Source organism: Plectropomus leopardus, chromosome 4 (genome assembly GCF_008729295.1).
Source record: "Plectropomus leopardus isolate mb chromosome 4, YSFRI_Pleo_2.0, whole genome shotgun sequence".
Taxonomy (NCBI): Eukaryota; Metazoa; Chordata; class Actinopteri; order Perciformes; family Serranidae; genus Plectropomus; species Plectropomus leopardus.
This window is the reverse complement of record NC_056466.1, coordinates 28,511,416-28,532,229: the sequence shown is the minus strand read 5'-3', so window position 1 is coordinate 28,532,229 and position 20,814 is coordinate 28,511,416. Positions and strand designations below refer to the sequence as shown.

The following is a 20,814-nucleotide window of genomic DNA, read 5'->3' as shown; positions in this document are numbered from 1 at the left end:
ACACACACTTTCAGTTTTGCTAAAATTTGCCAGTAAGCTAAATTTTGTATTCACTGGAATTAAATAAAACACAAATGAAGAAAAGTTTGACTTAGTATTCTTTGGTAAACTTAAGTGAAAATCAAAAATGTCTCTTAGGAAGTGTTATGAATTATACCGGACATTTCAGAAGAAAAGATATTAATTGATAATGCTAAACATCTATAGAGCACTATATTAGGGTACTGCTCATGTAAAATGAAATTTCCTACTGCTGCAGTATCACATTAGCAGCATTTGAGCGTTGACTTTTATTATAAAGTAGTCACAGGGAATGCAGTGTGTTTGTCAGTGAGTTTGGTACTGCCACCGCCATTCCACAAAAATGCATCTACAAAACAAAATAATGGTCATTTTCAGCAATGTGTTGACAGTCCATCAGTTTGAAATATTGCAATATTGTATTTCGCTTTGACACCAAATCCTGTGCCATCATCTTGTTGGAAAACTCCTTACTGTTAAAGTAAAATCTGACCCTGCTAAGCTGTGCAGCCACTCAGCTGCTTCACTTTAATTGTAGGTTCTCTTGTCCAAGTATTGGTAAAACAAAAAAGCAAAACAATTGTGGAGGCGGTGAGTAAGAATTGTTGAATGCCTGAACACCATGTCACACTGGTGACCCTAACCCTAACCCTAACCCTAACCCTAACCCTAACCCAGCAGCTGTTACAAGCCCACTGGAAATGTGGCAAAAGAATTAAATTCTGATCTTAATTTCTCGATATAAGACAGCCGGATACTTGTGCTGGTGCACTGTGTAAAAGCATCTCGTATTTGCATTTGCAATACACAAACAAGGACACAAATACGTTGTGAACTTACTCATGGCCTGGTCAAGGTTCATGTTGTTGCTCTTCAAAGCCTCCTCAGCAGGGTCTCTCTGTAAAATGCAGATAACATAATTCTGTCACCAGCCATGGTTTAACTGGATGAGGTTTGACTGTTGCCTTTTAAACAGTTTTCTACCGTTTAAATAGCTGTATTTATCATTGGATAGTTTACTGATCCTGTATTGAACCAAAATTTAAGAGCTTTAAAAAGTGGCAAATTTTCAGCACAGGTGGGTAAAAAAAATTTGAAAGAAAGAGAAAGTGTGTCAATGATAAATATCAGTGTGAGAACTTACCGGGAAGCCCATGTCAGTGAGCTGTTTGATGAGACGGTTCATGATCCAAGCCTCATCTGGCTTGCCCATCTTCCCCTGAAAGCAAAGTTTAAAATTAAGAAATTTATTTTTTAAAGACAATAATTCACACCATTAACATTTGCCAGTATATTTACGTCATGAGGGGGGATGCACAGTATTAATGGCACGTCATCGGTAGAATGAATTATTAGAATGTGTCAACATGCTGAATTCTGCTGCTATCACCAACCCATATGCTTAATATAATGTTATCTCCAATACAGAAGAGACTTGATGATCACTAAATTTAGTTGAGGAAAAAAGTGGATATATTGAAATCTGCAAAATGAGTTTTTATGTATTAGCATACTGGATATTGGAAAAAAAAATCCAACATCGTGCATCCCTAATCAAGAGTCAGGTGTGTTCTCTGACCTTGCTCGGACCCTTCTTGGGTCCATTGCCCCAGGAGTTGCAGGAAGAGCTGCTCTCCTGGGATGTGGGGCTGTTCCACATGTCCCCGTCCTCAGCGTCCCATTGGCTGGTAGACATGCTCATCTCCTCTCCTCCATTTCCCCAGCCATCTTGCATAGGTTTGGGGCCTAAGAAAATGATGAAATAATAACATTATGCGTTTAGTTGGTTATTTCTTACATTGTTTTAGTATCTGTGGAATATTCTACGTACATGCACACTAAGAGAACAGAAGCCTTTTCAGTTGGTGAGAAGCAGGTCATTTCCAACCTGGCCACTTGGTGCCACTGTTGCCATTTGACATGCTGCAATTGTTTCCCTTACACCCTCCTCCTCTATCTCCAACATTTCAAACCAACTGCACAAATAAGCAAGAACTACTGAGGCGTGGAATTGCTTTAATCTCAGCAACACTCCAGTAGCACTAACAACCACCTTCAGACTTGGCACAAATAAAACAGGTCTAAAGAAACTTCCTGTTTTTGTTCCCTTAACTGAAACTTGGTAGTGCACAAAAACAGGGAGTTACCATCAATCAGTCTTTACAAAAAGTGTGGTACCACTGGACACAACCTAAATTGTCATATGCTGAAATTGTCAAGGTGACAATGTGTAGAACTGTCTGGATTGTGTGCACTCGTCTAACACCAGCGCATCTGAAACAATGCAATATATATACAGTAGATATAGTCTGTTTTATAGCAGTCAGAGGAGGTGTTTGATTCAATCAATAACTGATGGTCCCCTCGTTTTGCATCTTAGCACATGTTGATTCCCCATGTTTGACGTAACACATCACTGTAAATATATTTCATCTGTGGGTGTTACCTGGTTTGCAGGGTGCAGAACCTGTGGGTCCGTTGGGCCTGCCATAGGGTCCAGAGGGCTCGTGGCCACTGTCTCCCCATCCTCCTACTCCCCCTGGGGGCTTGCCCCAAGCAGAGGTGCCATTGTCCACAGTTGATGTTGGAGCTGCTGGCTCTCCCCAAGCAGGCTCCGACTTGGGTTGAACATTGGGAAGCTCTCCCCAACCTGGAATACAAGGGTGGATGAGAAAAAAATGAGGAAATAAATATTAGTTTCACTGCAGTCAAATTTTCATCAACTAGCAATTTTTACTTGTGGTTACACATCATTGCCCCCTATGCTGCATTCACATGGAATCCAGCAGATGGTAAATGACAAACCAGCGACACCTCCTGGACGACACAGGAAAGAAAGAAGAAAAAAAATCCAACAGACTGGCAGGATGGCAAATACAATATGTATGACAATGTGTTGCTATACTGATGTGTCAAAAAATCAAATGAATGTATTAAATAAAATAATTTCATGTCTATTATTTTATGTTCTCTCTTCATATTCTATTGTTAACGTAAAAGTTAAATTCTGTCCAAAAGTCATTTATTCATACATTTCCAATATGGATAGTGAAAATACAACAGCACTTACTTTGTGCCTTGTGCATATTTGTCTAAAAAAGAGACACTACGTAATATCCGTTTGAGAATTCCGGTACAGCGGATAGCAAAAAGTTAAAAATGTTTAATGTTGGATGGCAATGCCGTCCACCATTGCTGTTGCTGGTATTCTCTGCCGCCCTTGCCTAATTTTACTGTCTTGTTCTCGTTTACTAAAATGACCTTCGGTTTGCTGTCTACCATCTGCAGGATTCCATGTGAAGGCAGCATTAGTCTTTTCTTGAGAATATGCTCCCAAATGGTAAAAGTTTGAATTTAAGACTTTTCTGAAACACCTTAGAGGGCATGAAATATGCATTATATTCATGTAGAAGTCAGGTCTTGAACACTCTTTTAACAAAAAAAAAAAAAAAATTTGATAATCAAAGCAACTAAAATGAAACAGCACTGTGGGGACATGCTAATAAGAGAGACTACTTGTCAGTTGAGATAATACCATACTACTGTCTATATATAAAGGCCTTTCAGCCGGCCTCCCCCTGACAGCAGCACACCCTTGACCAGGCTCAGTCTGGCTCGTCAGGTGGTGTGTATGTGTGTGAATATGAATGTGTCGGAGGGGATATATGAAAGTGGCAGCTCAGGACAGCCAGTGCAACCTCTTCCACGCCATCTCTGCTCTATCGGCACTGGCTTCAGAAGAGGTGGGTAATTAGGTAAAAGTGTGATCAGCACAAGTGAGTCCAAATGTGGCCATGAAGCTTGATAGCTGCAGTACCATTACTGAACAGCAGGGGGCAATGGTCTCATTCACTATCACAATGAAAGGAGAGAGCTGTGCATTAGAGCTGTACCATGTCTATATGCATGGCCTTTGTCTTCACAAAGACTTCTTTGAACTAGCTGCAGAGCTAACTTAAGCTTGATGTAAAGAGTCTTCGTTATGAATGCATGACCATTAAGAGGCCTTCAATACCTCTGAGACTACCGGCTTCATAATCACTGGGAGAATCCTTTTAAGGAATACTATTTGACTGGAATATTCATCATTGCCCACAATGATTTGTGTTAGTGATGCAGTCACTTAGTGTGTTAATAAGCAAAAAAAAAAAAACAACTCTATCTTTAAGCTTTTTCAATCGCAAGACTTCTTCTACTAATTATCAAGACCGACTCCTTAGACCATAGATAGTTCCCTTAAACATCACCTTTTCTGTTTGTTTTTCCTTTTTTTTTAGAAAACCCACTTGACACATACATTCTGCACTTTTAAACAGTCCTGTGTCTTAAGTATTGGTTTAAGAGACATGATAATAATAATAAACTTTATTTCTGCTCTTTTTATAGAGCACTTTTCATATAAGGAATGCAGCTCAAAGATTAACTTTTCAAAATGTTTGGAATAATAAATTTGTCTTTATTTTCAAGTTAGATAAATTAGCCATAGCGCGTTACCTGGGTTGGCGAGCGGGGGTCTACCCTGGGGGCCTGCACCGGGATGTGGGGCGCCATTGTTGGGTGACCCATTGTTGTTTCCATGGTGCTGCAGGTGAGTTGGGGGCTGGCCGTGATGGGTATGGGGATGGTGGTGCATGTGGTGTGTGTGATGGTGATTGTTGTTGCCAGGGCCGACCGAGTGATTGTTGTTATTGTTGGGGATAATCACTCCACCATTCTTACTGGGAGGTGGGCCGGCATTGCCTGGGTTATTATTGGGATTGTTGCGATCCCACATGTTGACAGTCTTGTTGTAGGTGCCGGGATCGCCCCAGGTGGACGTTCCGTCGTCGATCTCCATCTTCCTGCGGATTGAGGGAGGAGAGGGCTCTTCCCAGCCAGTGGGCTCCATGCCCTGGTCCTGTTTGCTGCCGTTGCCCCAGCTAGATGTGTTCTGCTTAACAGTGCCGGGACCACCCCATGAACCCATGCTGCCACCTCCTCCACTGCCAGTGCTGCTGCTGCTGCTTTCCTGGGGCTTGGAAGACCCCCAACCTCCCTGCAATTGGCCGTTGGCACGTGAAGTGTCCCCCCAGCTGCTATTACTCACGGTAGGAGAGGGCTTACCCCAGCCTCCTCCTCCTCTATTTCCTCCCCTGGGGCTTTCCTTCCATCCACCACTTTCTCCATTCCCTCCTTCTCCTTCCCACATGCTGCTGGAGGATCCATTGTTCTTGACCTCTGTCTCTCCCCACTCCCCTGTGCTGGAGCCATTGGAGCTCCCATTACTGTTGCCCCATCCATGGGAGCTTTTGGGGCCCTCTCCCCAGCTAGTGGGCTGACTTTTTGTCATGCCATCGTCCCAACTGGATGACTTTTCCTCAGAACCCCAGGATGGTGCGCCTCCATTTCTAGGCCCGTTGGTAGGTAAAGGGTCACCCCAGCCACTGGTAGTGCCATTCGGCGCTTTGCAGTGTGACTGTGGGGGGTCCCCCCATCCTGATCCAGTCTGGATAGGCTGAGGTGGAGGGGCTCCCCAGCCAGAGGATGATGATCCTTCACTGTCACTTTTTTCTCCAGACCCAGGCCTCTGACTGGGGCTCATTTTTGGGTTGATGGTACCTCCATTGATGGATGAGGGTCCACCATTAGAGCTGGAGCCTCCTATGGTGTCTGAGCTGCTTTTGCTCTTCCCATCATCAGAGTTGGCTTCTTCCATCTCCCATACAGTGTGCTGTCGGATGGGGGTCTGTCCCCAACCCGTGTTACTCAGCACCCTTGGGTCCAGGTCCTGCCGGGGTAACAAAGGGGTAAAATCCGTGCTGGACGACCTGTTTCTCTGGCCAGATTGACTTTCGCTGCTGTCCCCGCTACCCTCGCTTGCTGGGGCTTTTCTAGGCTGCTGGCCCCATGAACCAAGTTGCTGGTCTTGGCCTGAACCAGAACTACCAGCATCTACAGAGTCCCAACCTTTAGCTGCATCTCCGCCACCAGAGGATTTACCCCAGTCTCCCCAGCCACCGCTTCCACTACTCCCACCGCCACTGCCTTGGCGGCCCCAGGCAGAAAGGCTTCCAGAGGGAGTTGACTCCCAGCCTGAGTCCTTGGGAGAGTCAGCTGCCTTGGTTTCTCCACTACCCCATACAGAGCTGCCTGTTGTGTCCCCATTGAGCTGGGATGATTCAGTGGGTGACTGGCCTCCCCAGCCAGTTAACCCATGGATGGGGCTCATAGGCTCCTGAGCTTGCTGCTGCTGCTGCTTAGTGTGGTTTGGTCCGTCAGTGTTAAGGTTAGAATGTTCCATTTTGAAGGACAAGCTTGCGTTGGTTGAAGAGCGCTGCTGATCATTTTCGTTAGCACTTATCATGCCAACCCAACCTCCCCCGCCATTATCTGCACCTCCCAGGCTACCATTACCAATGTTTCCATTGCCGTTGATACCTGGTGGGAGGGATGGTGAGTTTGACACACCGTTGGGGCCAATACTGCAACCTCCACCACCATCATGGCCCAGGACAGGCCAGGCTGATGGGTTGGCATTGGGATTGAGGTTCAAGTTAAAATTGGCAGAGCCCCAGCTATTAGGTGCTCCTACTCGGCTGCCGTTCATACCATCTTGTTTCCCATCAGAGCCCCAGCCTCGATTACCACACGTGCTGGCTGACCCAGGTCCCGTCATCATGTTATTGTTAGCTTTAAGAGAGGGGTAGTGGGCCTGCTGGCCTGCGGCACCTGTGGCCATACTCAGAAAACTACTACTACTGGTGGTAGTGACAGCACTGGTGTCTGCGTTAGAGCTAACTGAGCCCAAGGGGCATTCTGTTGCTGCAGGGTGGCTGGGGTCACTGCTGCGGCTAATGGAGGGCCAAGCTTCTGTGTCACTTCCGTCAATAATCACTTTGTCCCAGCTGTTGGCACTGGAGGAGTTGTCAACTGGCAAAGAGGCTCCCCAATGAGAGGTCTCATACTGGGCAACAGAGCCACTCTGGAGGGATATGTCTGAAAAGAAAAGAGGGAGAGAGGAAATAGAGGTTAGGGCAAAGTAGAACAGAGGAATCAACACACAGTAGGTGGAGATGATCAGTCAGTCACAGAGAGACTATAGAGGACTGAAGTGGCAGAGGACAAAGAAAAACAAGTAATAGAAAGTGATTAGGCTTGGCCGTTGTCACGGTACTGCGGTATAGACAGGGTATTTAGAAATCCTGAAGGTATGAGTTAACAAAGCAATTAAGCTTGCCAGTTTTCCTTGATCGAGAGAAAGTTGAATTCGAAAGGTGTACAGCTATATTTATCTGTTTTATAAGGAAAATAGGTGTGAGAATATTATTTTTCTTATCATTTGGTGGATTTCTATTGTGCATTTATTAGTCTGAAAAGCTGATGAAATACATTATGTTTGACTCAGGAGCATCATGAAATAAAGCCCCAGTAAGGCCCCTGGACCAATTTTATCATCTTGGCTGGTTAATGCTAGCTATCAGATTTCTTGGCAGGAGATGGTCACACTTGCACGTTCCACAATCCAACACATAATCAAAATGCACAGCCAAGCGTGCTACATGTCGCATCAGCTACGGCATATCCATATATCCTTGGCCTCGTGCACTCGGCCAAACACAAAGAGAGAGATGGAGTCCTTGCTTTCCTTTTTTATCCATCATTCTTTTCTCCTCTCTCTCGTCACTTTTCACTTCCTCCTCATCACCTCTTTCTAGCTGTCTTGTTTTGCCCTCTACTTCCTTCTTACTATCTAACTGCCCTTATCTATTATTACCCGCCTCTTCCTCCCCCTTTTCTCTCTCTGTGTGCATGTCTCCTCTCCCACTTTGTGCCTCCATCTCTTCCCTCAGTCTTTAATTCCTCCCTCTCTCCCCTCTGCTCTCCTCTAACACCCAGCAGTGAGAGGCCCATCCGTCTCCATCGTGGCTTCACTGGCTGGGGCCGTGAAGGGAAGCCCAAGTGGAACGCCGCTCATTTATTGGAATGAAACCAGGACGGCTTCTCATCCATCACTCCCTACGCTCCGCCGGGCCTACTCCTCCTCCAACCGCACTGCACTAAGAAACCACAAAACACTTCCTCTGAGCTTGTGTGAATACGTGCGTGGCTCTCCTGGCTTCTCACTACCTAAATATACATGATACTGCATGTGTGTATCACTATTTTGGAACTAAGGACTGCATGTAAATCACGTCTTACTACCTACAGGCTTTAAGCATGATTTACAAATTCAGTGCCACACTACCACAAGCAGCATTTCCAGCAATTCTCTAACCAACACAGTATCGCACACAAGCAATTTCATTAGGCACAAAAGCATCCCATCAGAGGGGTGGGACTAATAATAGACTGATTCAATGCTGTAAAGGGGTAATCAATCAGTGGGAGGCAGCTAATCAATAATCTTATTAATGCTAGTGGGTGAGAGCAGGGAGGCTATCGATCCAGCATGCAAACATCCTAACCACCAGGCCAGCCTTGTATAATGGGCTAAAAACCAATAGAACTGCAAGGAATCTCAAAAGCACACAGACCAACCAAGGATATCAAGGGAGAAATTAGTCCAGTAATTCTCTGAGGATAAAGGATATGAATGTGTATTATAAAAGAGCCAAAATGTGTACATGAAAGCTAGATATTTATCTGAGTTGGGGTATTTTCCAGCATTCAGTAAAAGTGGACTATTAGGTATTACATGTGAAGCTAGTATTCTTATACAAACCTGTAAATTCCTAATACATTTTTAAGATGTTTGCAACACATTAAACAAGAACAAAATATAAATCCAAACAAGCATTAGAAGCCTACTCGACAATGATACATTTCTGGCTACCCTCCTGAGCAGCTGCAGTGAACGTGGCTCACTAACCCTTAATTATAAGACCCGGGCTGTGTTTGTAAAATATTTGCCTCGTTTGGTAATTAAGCTGTTTTACCTTCCATTACTCTGCCATTAGTTTCCATCAGATTGTTGCAGTGATTTCCATAATAGCTATAAGTTATCCATCATGAGATAAAGACCCTGTGGTCAAAACAGTCCAGCAAGAAGAGGGAAAAGTCCATTTGTTTGCAGTGTGTGTGGACACACAAATGCTGGCAGATATGTGGCTTTAAGATACCGCGCACCACGCCAGAGTGGCTGTGAATACAATTTTCGCCGTTATCTCCACTCCCCAGGCAGCGTTATCGTGCAGGGTCGTCAGACTGATGACACACACATACACACACTATTCTGCAGTTAGTTTGCTATCAAAAAAACTACTGAATCAACACATCAAAAGTGATCCCTCACAACTGCAGTGACAGTGGCAATTGTTTCAGAGGAAAGTTAGAAGTTGTTGAAAGACAAAACAGGCCAGATGTGAGCATTCAATTAGAAAGCCTTTAATTGGACTTTCCATGAGCTCCTTGTCAGTCAATTCACTCAGTACAACACTAATTCACAGAGCAAAAGTTATAGTCGTAACGTTTAGTTTTCTTTGCCATCTGACAATAAGTTGGTATTGACTTGACAAGTATCCAAGTTAATACAGACCACAAAAGTAATGCCAGCACAAAAACCTGTCCAATTAATCTTTCATTCTTAAGAAACTGACATGGAAAAACTGCCAGCAAGATAATAAAGCATTAAGGGTTGTTTTTTGGGGAGGGGATTTGGAATTTAACTCCAGTATATCTGACAGAAACCAACTGGACATATTGACAAATGTGATATGTTTGTTTGTAGGAAAATAAATAAGAAAAGTACATTCATCTTCAACATTTTAAATGCATCTAAATGATGATGTTTTTGAGGCTTGAGTTCCACCACAATTGTGTGTAAGGTGTCTGTTACACAAAAGGCTGGTTTGGCACTTTTTTAGTTCTATTGATTTGGCGCATGTCTGCTTGCCACCCAGTCATTTTGTGAAGAAAAGAACAAAACCCAAGCAGCTGGTCCTTTCAGTTACTACTGCAAGCTCTCAGTGGCTTGTAGCTGTTTTGTTTTCTAAACACAGAGAAACAAATATGACAGCATCATTAAAGGACACTGATGGTACTCTTTCTGTTTTGTCCTGGCTCTGCCAATGCTAGCTGTGCGACCAAAGACAAGCGCCATTTTATCAGACCTGAAACACAGCCAAGTAGCTCAGAAGCTGCCGCCTTGGGAAAGTTTGGTTCAGTCGACCTCTCACCCATCCACTGTCCCTCATTCTCTCCCTTTGTTTCAGTCTAATTCGCACATTTTGTTTCCTGAAGAGTGTAAAAATAGGTTACATGTAAGTTTATCAAAGCCTGGAAAGCAGCCATGTTTTTTTTAGCACTTCTGTCACAGACAATGTCAATAAACGAAATTTCAAACAAAAATATCCACATAAAACAAAAAGAAAAGAAATTGTGTGTTGCCTGTGGTGGAAAAAAGGGGTCAGTCGGGGGGGGGGGAGAGACACAGAGAGAGAGAGAGAGAGAGAGAGAGAGAGAGAGAGAGAGAGAGAGTGGAAAAATACCTGAGGAGAGGTGCACCAGCGCCACTCTCAGAGTGCTTACATAGATCCGTGCAAGGCTAGAAAACACCAGACATCCTCCGAGTAAGTTTGTTACCCTCTCAAACACAAAATCCTCTCACGATCACAACACAAAGCTGCTGGGTGGCTGAGTTGTATCTTGGATCGATAGATGTGCAGTATGTGCAGGCATTTGTAGCAAACGTGGCTGACAGAAACGGAACATTATAAGCTCAACAATAGGGTTTTAATGCAATTATTGCAGGGCTTTTGTACTGAATCGCATTATACTGTATAGATGCTAATGCTATTGTTTCAAATTCTCTAGACACATGCATGAACGTGTGGACTAATGCTTAACAGTCTCGTTCCCCTTTCACCTCTACATGCCCCGATTGTTCCCCTTTCGACTCCCTCCCCAGACATTCCAATAGAAAGGTCTTGCTGATTCTTGGCAAAGCTGTTTGGCAGGGGCGGGGACTGAAAGCAAGCTGAACATGAAAAACAAAGAAAAGGGGACAATTATTCCCATCCACCATTTGCACTCACGTGTCAGTAATGTGGTGCTGCTTTCATTCTGCTCACAATTAGGAGAGTAGTCTCTTATTAGGCTTTGTGGATGAAAAGGGTCAAAAATAAAAAGCAAGAGGCCCTTCATGGCTCCCCATGCTTCTAACAGGAAGCACCTTTTTGCGTGCATGTATGCGCAAGTCCATGCGTGCAGATAAATGCCTGCTCTCTGAGTAGTACCTGGACTGCAGCTAAATAATAACAAAAAATGCCTAATGATGAGCACAGCAGCAGTGCGTGTGCTCAAAAAGTGACATTAAACAACAGCGACAACACATTGAAGCTGTGATGCCAGCTTGCCAGAGTTGAGGCAGAAATAAGCGAGAGATGAGCTTCTGATAATGAGACTAGCTGCCATCATAGAAATGGGCAGGTAGCCAAGAATTAAATGCCTCTCCTCCCCTTTGAATGAAAGGCAGGGTGACAGAGAGAGAGGGAGAGGGTGGTAGGGAGAGATGGAGGAAAGTCTGGGGGGAGGGGTGGGCACTTGCAGTGGCAGGGGAAAAGAAAGGGAGACGGTGAGGGAGAACAGACGAAGAGAGATGGCGTGACAATAAATGGAATCCTTGGTTTGACTGTGAGACAGAGACTACGCTCGGTTTTCTCTGAGCAAACCGTGGGGTGACATAACACCAGAACTAGAGCAGGAGGGGACGTTTAGTAGTCTTTTGTCCCCAAATAGACCCTCTCCATCTCTCTTTGAGGGGTGCTTTACGCCCACTCGGATCAAAGACGGCGTGTACTTGTTTTTCCGGAAGAGGGGAGGGAAAGAAAGACTGAGGGAATGGTCACAGGAGGATTTAAAAAGCTCATTATTCATGTCTGTTTACCTCTGCTGAGAGAAAAGAAAAAAATGGGAGAGCGAGACCATGGTGACTTCTCTGGTTTCCCTGACAGAGGCTGGATTAATGAAGCCACTAGGGGGTTTTGTGTGTATGTGTGTGTGTGTGTGTGTGTGTGTGTGTGTCAGCTTCAACACATGGGGCGATCCTTACCTCCCCGCCTTCATTAGGGCCAAGTAGTCTTGTGATTATGATTTTAAAACGTATACGATCTTAGTGGTAGTTATTTCTATATATGCTATTGGTACCATGTTTGAAGAAGCACTTCTGTACTTCCATGAAAAGGTACTTGAAAAGTAGAACATTGTTAAAGGAGCAGGATCAGTTGTGTTTTTAGCATCAGTATATGATGCTAAACGATACTTTTAAAATGCTTCCAGTGCCTTAACGGTGCCTGACCCAATACTTCAAAAAAAAAACAAAAAAAAAAAAAAAAAACATTTTTGTTCCAGCTTTAATCCACAGACCACTTCTTCGCTATGTTCCACCTCCATACTAAGCATTTAACTTAAATAAGATTTGCTCACAAACCCAAATGCTTTATCTGCAAATCAAAACAGCCTAAATGAAGGGATCTTAACAGCACCCAGCAGAGTGCCTTCTGGCTACATGCTCTGACTGGGTGACCAGCAAACAGCTGTTGGGCAGCAGTTCCCACAGTCTTAGGAGACCCCCCACTCCAGCACCTGCTACTGGGGAGCCTGTCTGGAAGGCGGCTGGCTGCTCAGGACTACTTAATGGTCCCCAGTCAGCTGGAGAGACGGGGATGGTGCGACAGAGGGAGGGAGGAACAGGGGGGTTCTCTGTCTGGGGTCTGGGACAATTAAATGGGGTTTGGAGAGCAGAGGTTATGTGGGAGTGGTGTGAATGCCCTTGACGTTTGAGGGTGTAGCCTTTCAGACTTTGTGGATGGGGCTAGTGTGTGTTGATAGCCTGCTGGAATGTTATAAATCACACATACTTAAATCTAATAAGGTTTCGAAATGAAATCAGGTGGATTTTTCTGAAGCAAATGTGAGGAAAGTAAACAAAAATGGGTCAAAAACAATGCATTAACCACTCTAGGTTATCTTCTCAATAATACTGCATACTGCTGGCTTATAAACCAACATCCCTTTATGTGTGTGTGTCTGTGTCTGTGTGTGCGCACATGTGTGCGCGCATGTGTGTACCCCTTTAAACTCTAGCCAGCTGGCCTGCAAGGCAGACACAGATCTAAGAGGACACAACTAGGTCAGACTAGTTTGTTCTTACTGCTGCACAGCCACTACATCTATGCACATGTGTTTGTGTTTGCATGTGCACACAAGTGAAAAAAGTGTGTGGGGCAACATCATCACATCCCTTTGGGCCACAGTAACCTCACTAGCGAGGTCAGAAGAACGTGTCCTCAAAACTGAGTTCATGCCTTCCTTACAGTTACACCGAGGAAGAAAACTTTGTGTCTGTACTTGCTGGCAGGGCACATAAAATTATACATGAACGTGACCGGATACTGCAATTATTATTAAAGTTCAACAAATTTAGATTCAGAATAAGCTGTAACTGACTCTCTTACCTACTGTAATGATGTACACAATGTGTGACTTGATGATTAACTTAATTAATCCATGTACTTTGTTTACATGGTTGGGCAAGTTTAAAACACAGAATTGCAAATGTGTTGTGTAGCAAAAATAGAAAGCATGCATAAATAAGATGTTCTGTTGGAACTCTATTTCCATTTCAGATCCTTCGTATTGCTACGAACACAACCACTGCAGCCGGGATCGGCACTTTCAAGAGCAGTAGTTCTATTTGTGTAAATCTTACATTGATTTTCAAGCTTTTCCACTACAAAAGTAGGAGTGTTTGGGTAAATAAAGCAGAAGCTTGGGCTTAAATCTCCAAGTGGAGGGTAGTAAGTTTAACTGCAATGTCCACTCTCTAAATTATGTATCCCACAATCACTGCAACAACAGGGTCAATAGCTTGAGGCTATTAGCTGAGCAGACAGGATAGAACAGGCTGTGAAGGAGAAGCCCTCGGGACAAGAACGAGAGGAGAACGGGGTGGAGACCAAGCCGATGGCTACTATGCCACAGGCTGTGTTGTACTGAGAGACCCCTGGGAAAACCAGGGCGAGGTAAAGGCCAAACAGGACAACAACTGCTGGACTAGGACAATAATAAGGACATTATAGGTTAATACACTCAACCACGCTGAGCTTAGCTTGTCTGAAGCCAAAAGGAGAAATATATTCTTCTAAATCTAAAGGCTTAGAGGTGTTGCTTCTCTTGAGTGAGTTAAGCCTGCAGCCAAAATTACATCTGGGCCCACAGCTGAGGAAACCCTGCTCTGAACAGCTGAGCTCAGAGAATAAATATCATAAAAGAGAGTCTCAGCTTCTGAACTGATACAAAAAGAAAAAAATACAAACAAAGCAAGTATAAGTGTTTAAATAGTGATAGTAAAAAACTGTAAGAAATCATACTAATGTAAAATAGTTTTCATTAAAGGATATGATCTGTATTTTTTGACCCGGACCCTATTTTCCCATGTTTTCATGTTGAAGGGGCTAATGGGAACAACAGTTTATGAAATCAGTCCAGTATTGAGCGAGGGGGCTGCACACTGCTGCAGGCTGTAATGGAACCATTTCAGACATGTTTGCACCTTTTTGTTAAAGAGTAAGACAGTTTTTGTTGAACCAGAAAAAGTCCCGAAATTGCTATCGCCAATCCCACCAGACTCCGTTTCAATAAACAGTAATGTTATCATCATAAAGCACACTTGACTCAACGTCATCAACTCCAGTTTGGTTAAAATAAAACCTTGATTCAACCATTTAGATGAGAAATATGCTGGCTCTACACATGCTAAGATTACTGTTTATATAAACGGAGTCTGGTGGGTTTGGCTACAGCGATTTCAGGCTGTTTCTGGTTACACAAAAAGGACCTTACTCTTTAGCAAAAAGGTCTATCTCTGTAGGGAAGCTCTCCATAATTTGTCACACACTTAGAAATATTACCTGACACAGAAACATGGAAAAAATGGGTGCAGGTTGGAAATGACCAAACTTAATCTTTTAATGGACTAGTAAATAAGGCACAACTTGCAAACAAACAGGCACATACTGACACACTTCTGTTTGATGCTGTGATTAGTGGCATAAGCCCAAGTCCCAGAACAACGGCGACTAAGCAGAGCATTCAACTACCAGTTGCCTCTGTGATGCAGAAGGCTGTAGTTTGCTCACTAGCTAGCCTTGCACCACACAGCTGCTGCAGATTTGTTTACTGAGTGCCTGGTGTTGTCCCAGCAAATGTTGAGTCAGTAATGAAAGGCAGCACAGAGCAGCAAAGGAGCATTGATGAAAAGGAAGAAAGAGACTGAGAGAAGAGAAACTCAACAAAGATGCAAGAAGAAATTCAAGCGAGCTCCTGCTAACCTGAAGATGAAAACACTGCATGGCATGCTACGCAGATATCCTTGCATCTATGTATGAGTTTTGTGCAAGAGGATGTGAGGTGTACATTACTAAGCAAATGGTTGTGATAGCTTTACAGGGGAAAAAAAACCTTTAGATGAACGCACGCACAAAAATAATGATGACATTAAAAAAAAATCTTAAGTGCGCATGCAAAAGAAACACTGTGGTGTCCATAAACAGAGAGAAAATCTGCCGTAGCAATGATATAAATAAATCACGAACATCCTCTATCACCACATTACTTGCATACAAATACACACAAGCTGCAGCACAATGAGCACCTTAAGGCAGGTTCAGTATTAGTGATCTTAGGGGCCACCGGTGAGTTCATTAAAAGATTACCGCTGGCTACAGAGGTCTAAGACTGTGAGTGTGTGCGTGCATGTGTGTGTGTGTGCGTGTGTGGTCCTGTGAGTCGAGCAAAAGGGCATGCAGAGGCTTTAACGACCAAACAATGTTCTTCTGACTTAGACTAACTAGACATCTCAACAAGATTTTCAGAGGCTTTGAAAAAAAGTTGGTGTTATTGTTGAGAGTGTCATAAACACTGGGATCAAGACTTGCACACTCTTACAGCACACACCTACTTTGAAACAAACATACAGCTATCAGAATCCTTTCAACTGAAAAACAGCTTCATATTAAATTCTAATCTGGCTTTAAATTAGCCAGCCTACCCTCATAATATAGGAGTCATAACTCGTCATTATTCTACACTGACAGGAAGTGAGGGTGTGCCGTTAAACTACAATTATAATCATCATAATTTATTATGCTCACAATGCAGTAAATCTGTCAATGCTGCTTTACATACTGCTGTATCTGTGCCAAGGCAAAGTGAATGTTAACTCTGAAATAAAGTGTAACGTAGGATACTAAAATACAGTTTATATTCACTACATGACACATTTATCTCACAAAATATGGGAAAATCTAAATGAGAGAAATAACGGTTGAAGCACAATATTAAAGCTCTACGAGTGAAATGTCACTAAACATGCAGCCAAAATACAGCCGACACGCACAAAAATTAAAAAAAACAATATCAGACTGAAGAAAGGTTAAAGAGTGAAACAATTTGCACACCGCCACCACAAAAGCGTTAACATAAAAAGAAATCTATTCCAGGGCATTTTTGTTTTTTACTGTATTGACACAAACCTGGGTGGCGTTTGCTCGCAGTGGACGTGGCAGAGTTTGGGGAAGTGCTGCTGGTAGTCGTAGAAGAAGAAGAGTAAGATGATGAGGGCGAAGAGGAGGAGGAAGAGGAGGAGGAGAGGGTGAGAGCGCTGAGGGCTCCTGCAGGCAGTGGCTGGCCTCTCTTCAGTAGCTGCTTGTGCTCCTGCTGGCGGAAGCGCGGGGGCACCTCTCTGGGCGGGTAGCGAGCACTGGCAGAGGACAACTGGCACTGCTGCTGAGGGGGAGTCTGAGTCGGGAGTTGGCTACTGGAGGAGGCGCGCTTGCCATTGCCAGAAGAGGAGGAGGAGGAGGAGAGGGGCAGCGTAGGGCTGGCGGGGTGGAGGTGGTGGGGTGGGCCGGGACTGGGCTTAGTGGGAGCAGGCTCTGGCACTGGATGGATACAAACCACAGGCACATGAGCATACACACACAGAAAGACACATGCAGGTAGCAAGGTATTAATGTCTGGGTTCACTCACTATTAGCGCTTTATATCACATAAATTATAGCTAGATGGGAGGTGCTGACAATTGACAAGAAAAAAAAAGAGTGAAAAATTTGCAGGTAGAGTAAACCCTGTCATTGAAATGTCTATCAGCCTCTTAACAGTTAGGTTTTTCCTCAGTGTTGCCCAGTTTTATCATTCTCTCAGTGCTACAATAAAACAGGGACAATAAAACATGTATGGAAGTCAAGTATCCCAAGATAATGACAAAGTATTTCAAAGTAAGTTATTACTATTTCAAAATAATGAATTAGTATCTCAAAATAATTAATTTGTTTCTTAAGATAATGATTGAGTTCCTTCAAAATAATGTTATAATATCTCAAAATGATTAATTTGATTCTAAAAATAATGACTTAGTATCTAAAAATTGGTATCGCAGAATAATGACTTGCCATCTCAAAATAATAGATAAGTATCTCAAAATAACTAATTAGTTTCCGGAAATAATGACTCAGTATCTCGAAATAAGAAACTTTCTTGAAATAATGACTGTGCGTCTCAAAATGACTAAGTGTTTCAAAAAAATGACTTAATATCTCAAAATATGAGCTGGTGTCTCAAAAATAATGAGTTAGCATCTGAAAAAAACTCAAATGACTAAGCAGCTAAAAACATTAAGAAACAATGACTTAGTATTGTTTCTCATTATTGTGAGATTTTGTAGTCATTATTTTGAGATAAGTTGTCATTATTTTAAGAAAGTTCCTCAAAATTTCAAGATATTAACATGTTTTTTCTGAGAAACTAAGTCATTATTTTGAGAAAGTTTCTCAGTATAATAACTTCACATGGTCTCTTTTTTTAATCATACTGGCATTAATGGGCTTCCATATGTATATAAACCGCATGTGTAGCAAAAGCACATAAAAACAGTCATCTTATCAAGTTATATTCAAGCAGCATGTGATGTACTGATTCTTTTGAGAAATATTTTTAAGAAATGAGCTGCAGGCATGTGTTGCTTTAAACACGTCTGTGCCATCTCTCATTTTGTGTACATGTATGTACAGTTCTCTGCAAGTGTTAATAATTCAATCTGTTGCGCTGTATGTTGGTGCGGCCTGTCCCTTTAAGTTAACTACCTCGTGCAGCCTTTTGTTGAACATATGTTACCGGCCCAGACGCACTCGCTGAAAAGGTCATATTTTTTCTGCTGACTGAACACACACACACACACACACACACACACACACATACCCCTCCCTCATCCACACACACTCACACCCACACCCACACACACACACACACACACACACACACACACACACACACACACACACACACACACCTTTCCCTGCTGCTTTGGCCTCAGCCTGACCCTTTCCCTGCTGGTTGCAGTGACCAGCCAGCCATCTAATTGCGCGTTAGCCTGAAAGGTGTTATTATTAGCCGAGCCTGGACAGCTAGCAACCAAACAGATTGGCTTGACTTAAGTTTTCTCTCTGCGGTGCTGCAGAGCTAAAAAAGCCTGTCCGACCTATACACTGAATAATTCTTACAGCGGAAGCTGCAGAGGATGTTGGTGTGAGGCTGTGGCTGCTTGCACCTATGAGAAGCTGAATCTGATCTGATATGGCACTAATCTACCTGAGAGTTGCCTGCTGCTCAAAAACAGCTGCTTTCATAATGGATGCCAATTGCTAGTGACCTACGAGCTGCTGTGAGTTACAGTTTCTCAGTCCGTGGGTAAATGCATGATAAATAGTGTTGATGATGTTGTTTTCTATAGTCCCTAGACAAATATAGCTGCTCTGCACAACAGCTGAGACTGCTTTCACTCAAGGGAGGAGAGAGAGAGACGAAAAAGACAGGTTGTGTGAGAGTGTTTGGAGGGAAGGGGATAAAATAGTGGGGAAAACTGATGGCATAGAAATAATTTGTGAATTAAAGCTTCTCTCAGGCCAGTGTGAGAACTATTCCTGCTGGCAATTAACCGCACAGTGACACGCACACACACAGGCCAAAGCGCCACTCTGGAAGTAAATTCAGAGAGCAGAGGTATTCACTGTGCCTGCCAAGAGCTTGTCTAAAAGCTAAAAACAGAGGCCGTCTCAGTGAGCATGACACTAATCCAGATGGCTGCCTACCTGCTGACACACACAAACAGCACAGATATGCAGGGAACTGGAATTTGCAGCAACACAGACAAATCCAAAACACCTCTACATGAACTACGGTGCACATACAGAGAAGTATTTGAAAGCAAAACTTTGTTTTCCGTCTTTTTTCTATGGATGCCCTTTACACAAACACATGTGCTACGTGTTTCTGGAAAACATAAAGATGCAATGCACTCATATGCTAAAAAAGACACTTTCACAGTTGTTCGCAGGGCTTCAACCGATGAGATTTTAGTCAAACACACATGCAGAGAGGGGGAAGGAGACAGAGAGAGAGAGCCTGCCCCCCCTCCAGCAGTATCTGGCTGTTGGCTTGGAACTGCAGCTGGTGACGCACATCTCTGATTAAATTCATCCCCGCCCGCCTGACGCTGCCTCGACCAATCAGGCAGCAGGACGGAGAATACACGCTGCCCTGCCCCCTTTCCTCTCTGTCCTCTCCACTCCAATTGTCCCCCCTCCCTCCTCCATCTTTCCATCGACGGGTTGCTCCATAACACCACGGCTCTCACTCTCCCCGTCTCTTCTTCCCTGCGTCTACCTGTCTCTCTCAGCCTGGTGTTCTCTGCTCACTATGTTATTCGCCCTCTGGGCCTTTATCCATCTTGATCCCTCATCTCTTGTGTTTCTGTCTCTTTTCTCTGCTGTCTTGTTTCTGTCTCCTTACCCTGCCATTTCCCTGTTTCCAGTGCTCCATCTCCCCCACACTAAATCTCTCCCTTACAACCAACCACTCTCTCTGTGCTTTCTTTTCCATTTCTTTCATCTCTTCCAGCTCCAACCAATTTTTCTACCTACTGCACATTTTGTGCCACCCCCCTCCACTGCACGTTCCCCCTCCTCTCTTTTTCTTTTCCCCTGCCATAAGGTGATACTAGAAGGTAGAACTTTTTTAAGAAATCCAGTAACCTGGTGAAGAACTCAGAAAGTTTAAACTAAGTTCTAGTTTTGGATCCAGGTCATACTTTCCTGTGGCCCCAGGAACCTACAGAGTTTGCACCATTTGGTGTTGTTCACTGCTCAAACCTGCAAAATGTGTTTGGGATGAACGGAGATCTTCCCAGGGATGTATTGGGGACAAAAAGACGCAATATACTTAGTATCAGTGAGTCAGGGGGTGCACACTATATTTTCCACATTGTGAACAACAAATTCCTGTTAACATTGGCGGAAGAGAGCTAGTTAACATTAGTTTTTAGCAGCTGATGGCCACAACCAACCGCAAACAGAGGTTGTACTGAGTTACATTATGATGCGTTCATGCTCTACTCTGTAAAAATGAGTGTCTAGTTTTTGGCAATAAACTTTAATATTGTTTAAAGGAGAAAAGTGTTACTGTTTTTACAGGCATATAAAATAGATAGAAAGGGAATTGTGATCAATTATACACAGTTTTGAAGTAATTTCTTAAAAATGTTTCATGTGGAAGATGGTTATGTCTAATGTTGCTTTAAAAATGTCTTGATTGAACTTGTGATTATTTTAAGAGTGTAATGAAGAGCTGCATGATTTTAACATATTTAAAAACAGTTAATGTAATTAAGTCCCGACTAGTTGACAAACAAGCAACAAAAGTGAAAGTTGACTGTATTTACAGTTTGTTTTTGGTGTGGTTTTCTATAAGAGCAGAAAATTA

The 20,814-nt window shown here is 43.4% G+C and overlaps 1 protein-coding gene across 3 annotated transcripts in view; it reads right to left on the bottom strand.

Annotated features, from left to right (window-relative positions):
- The window catches only part of tnrc6c2 (trinucleotide repeat containing adaptor 6C2), a 59,121-nt gene that overhangs the window by 12,874 nt on the left and 25,433 nt on the right, over positions 1-20,814 (bottom strand). For 2 of the 3 annotated variants that reach the window (XM_042484957.1, XM_042484959.1), the window contains exons 4-9: positions 16,533-16,940; positions 4,516-6,996; positions 2,468-2,671; positions 1,601-1,767; positions 1,166-1,240; positions 862-919 (exon numbers count right to left, since the gene is read on the bottom strand). In XM_042484957.1, coding sequence (XP_042340891.1) covers positions 862-919; positions 1,166-1,240; positions 1,601-1,767; positions 2,468-2,671; positions 4,516-6,996; positions 16,533-16,940 — 3,393 coding nt within the window. The remainder of the gene's footprint in view (positions 1-861; positions 920-1,165; positions 1,241-1,600; positions 1,768-2,467; positions 2,672-4,515; positions 6,997-16,532; positions 16,941-20,814) is intronic. The other variant, XM_042484960.1, reaches the window with a different exon arrangement.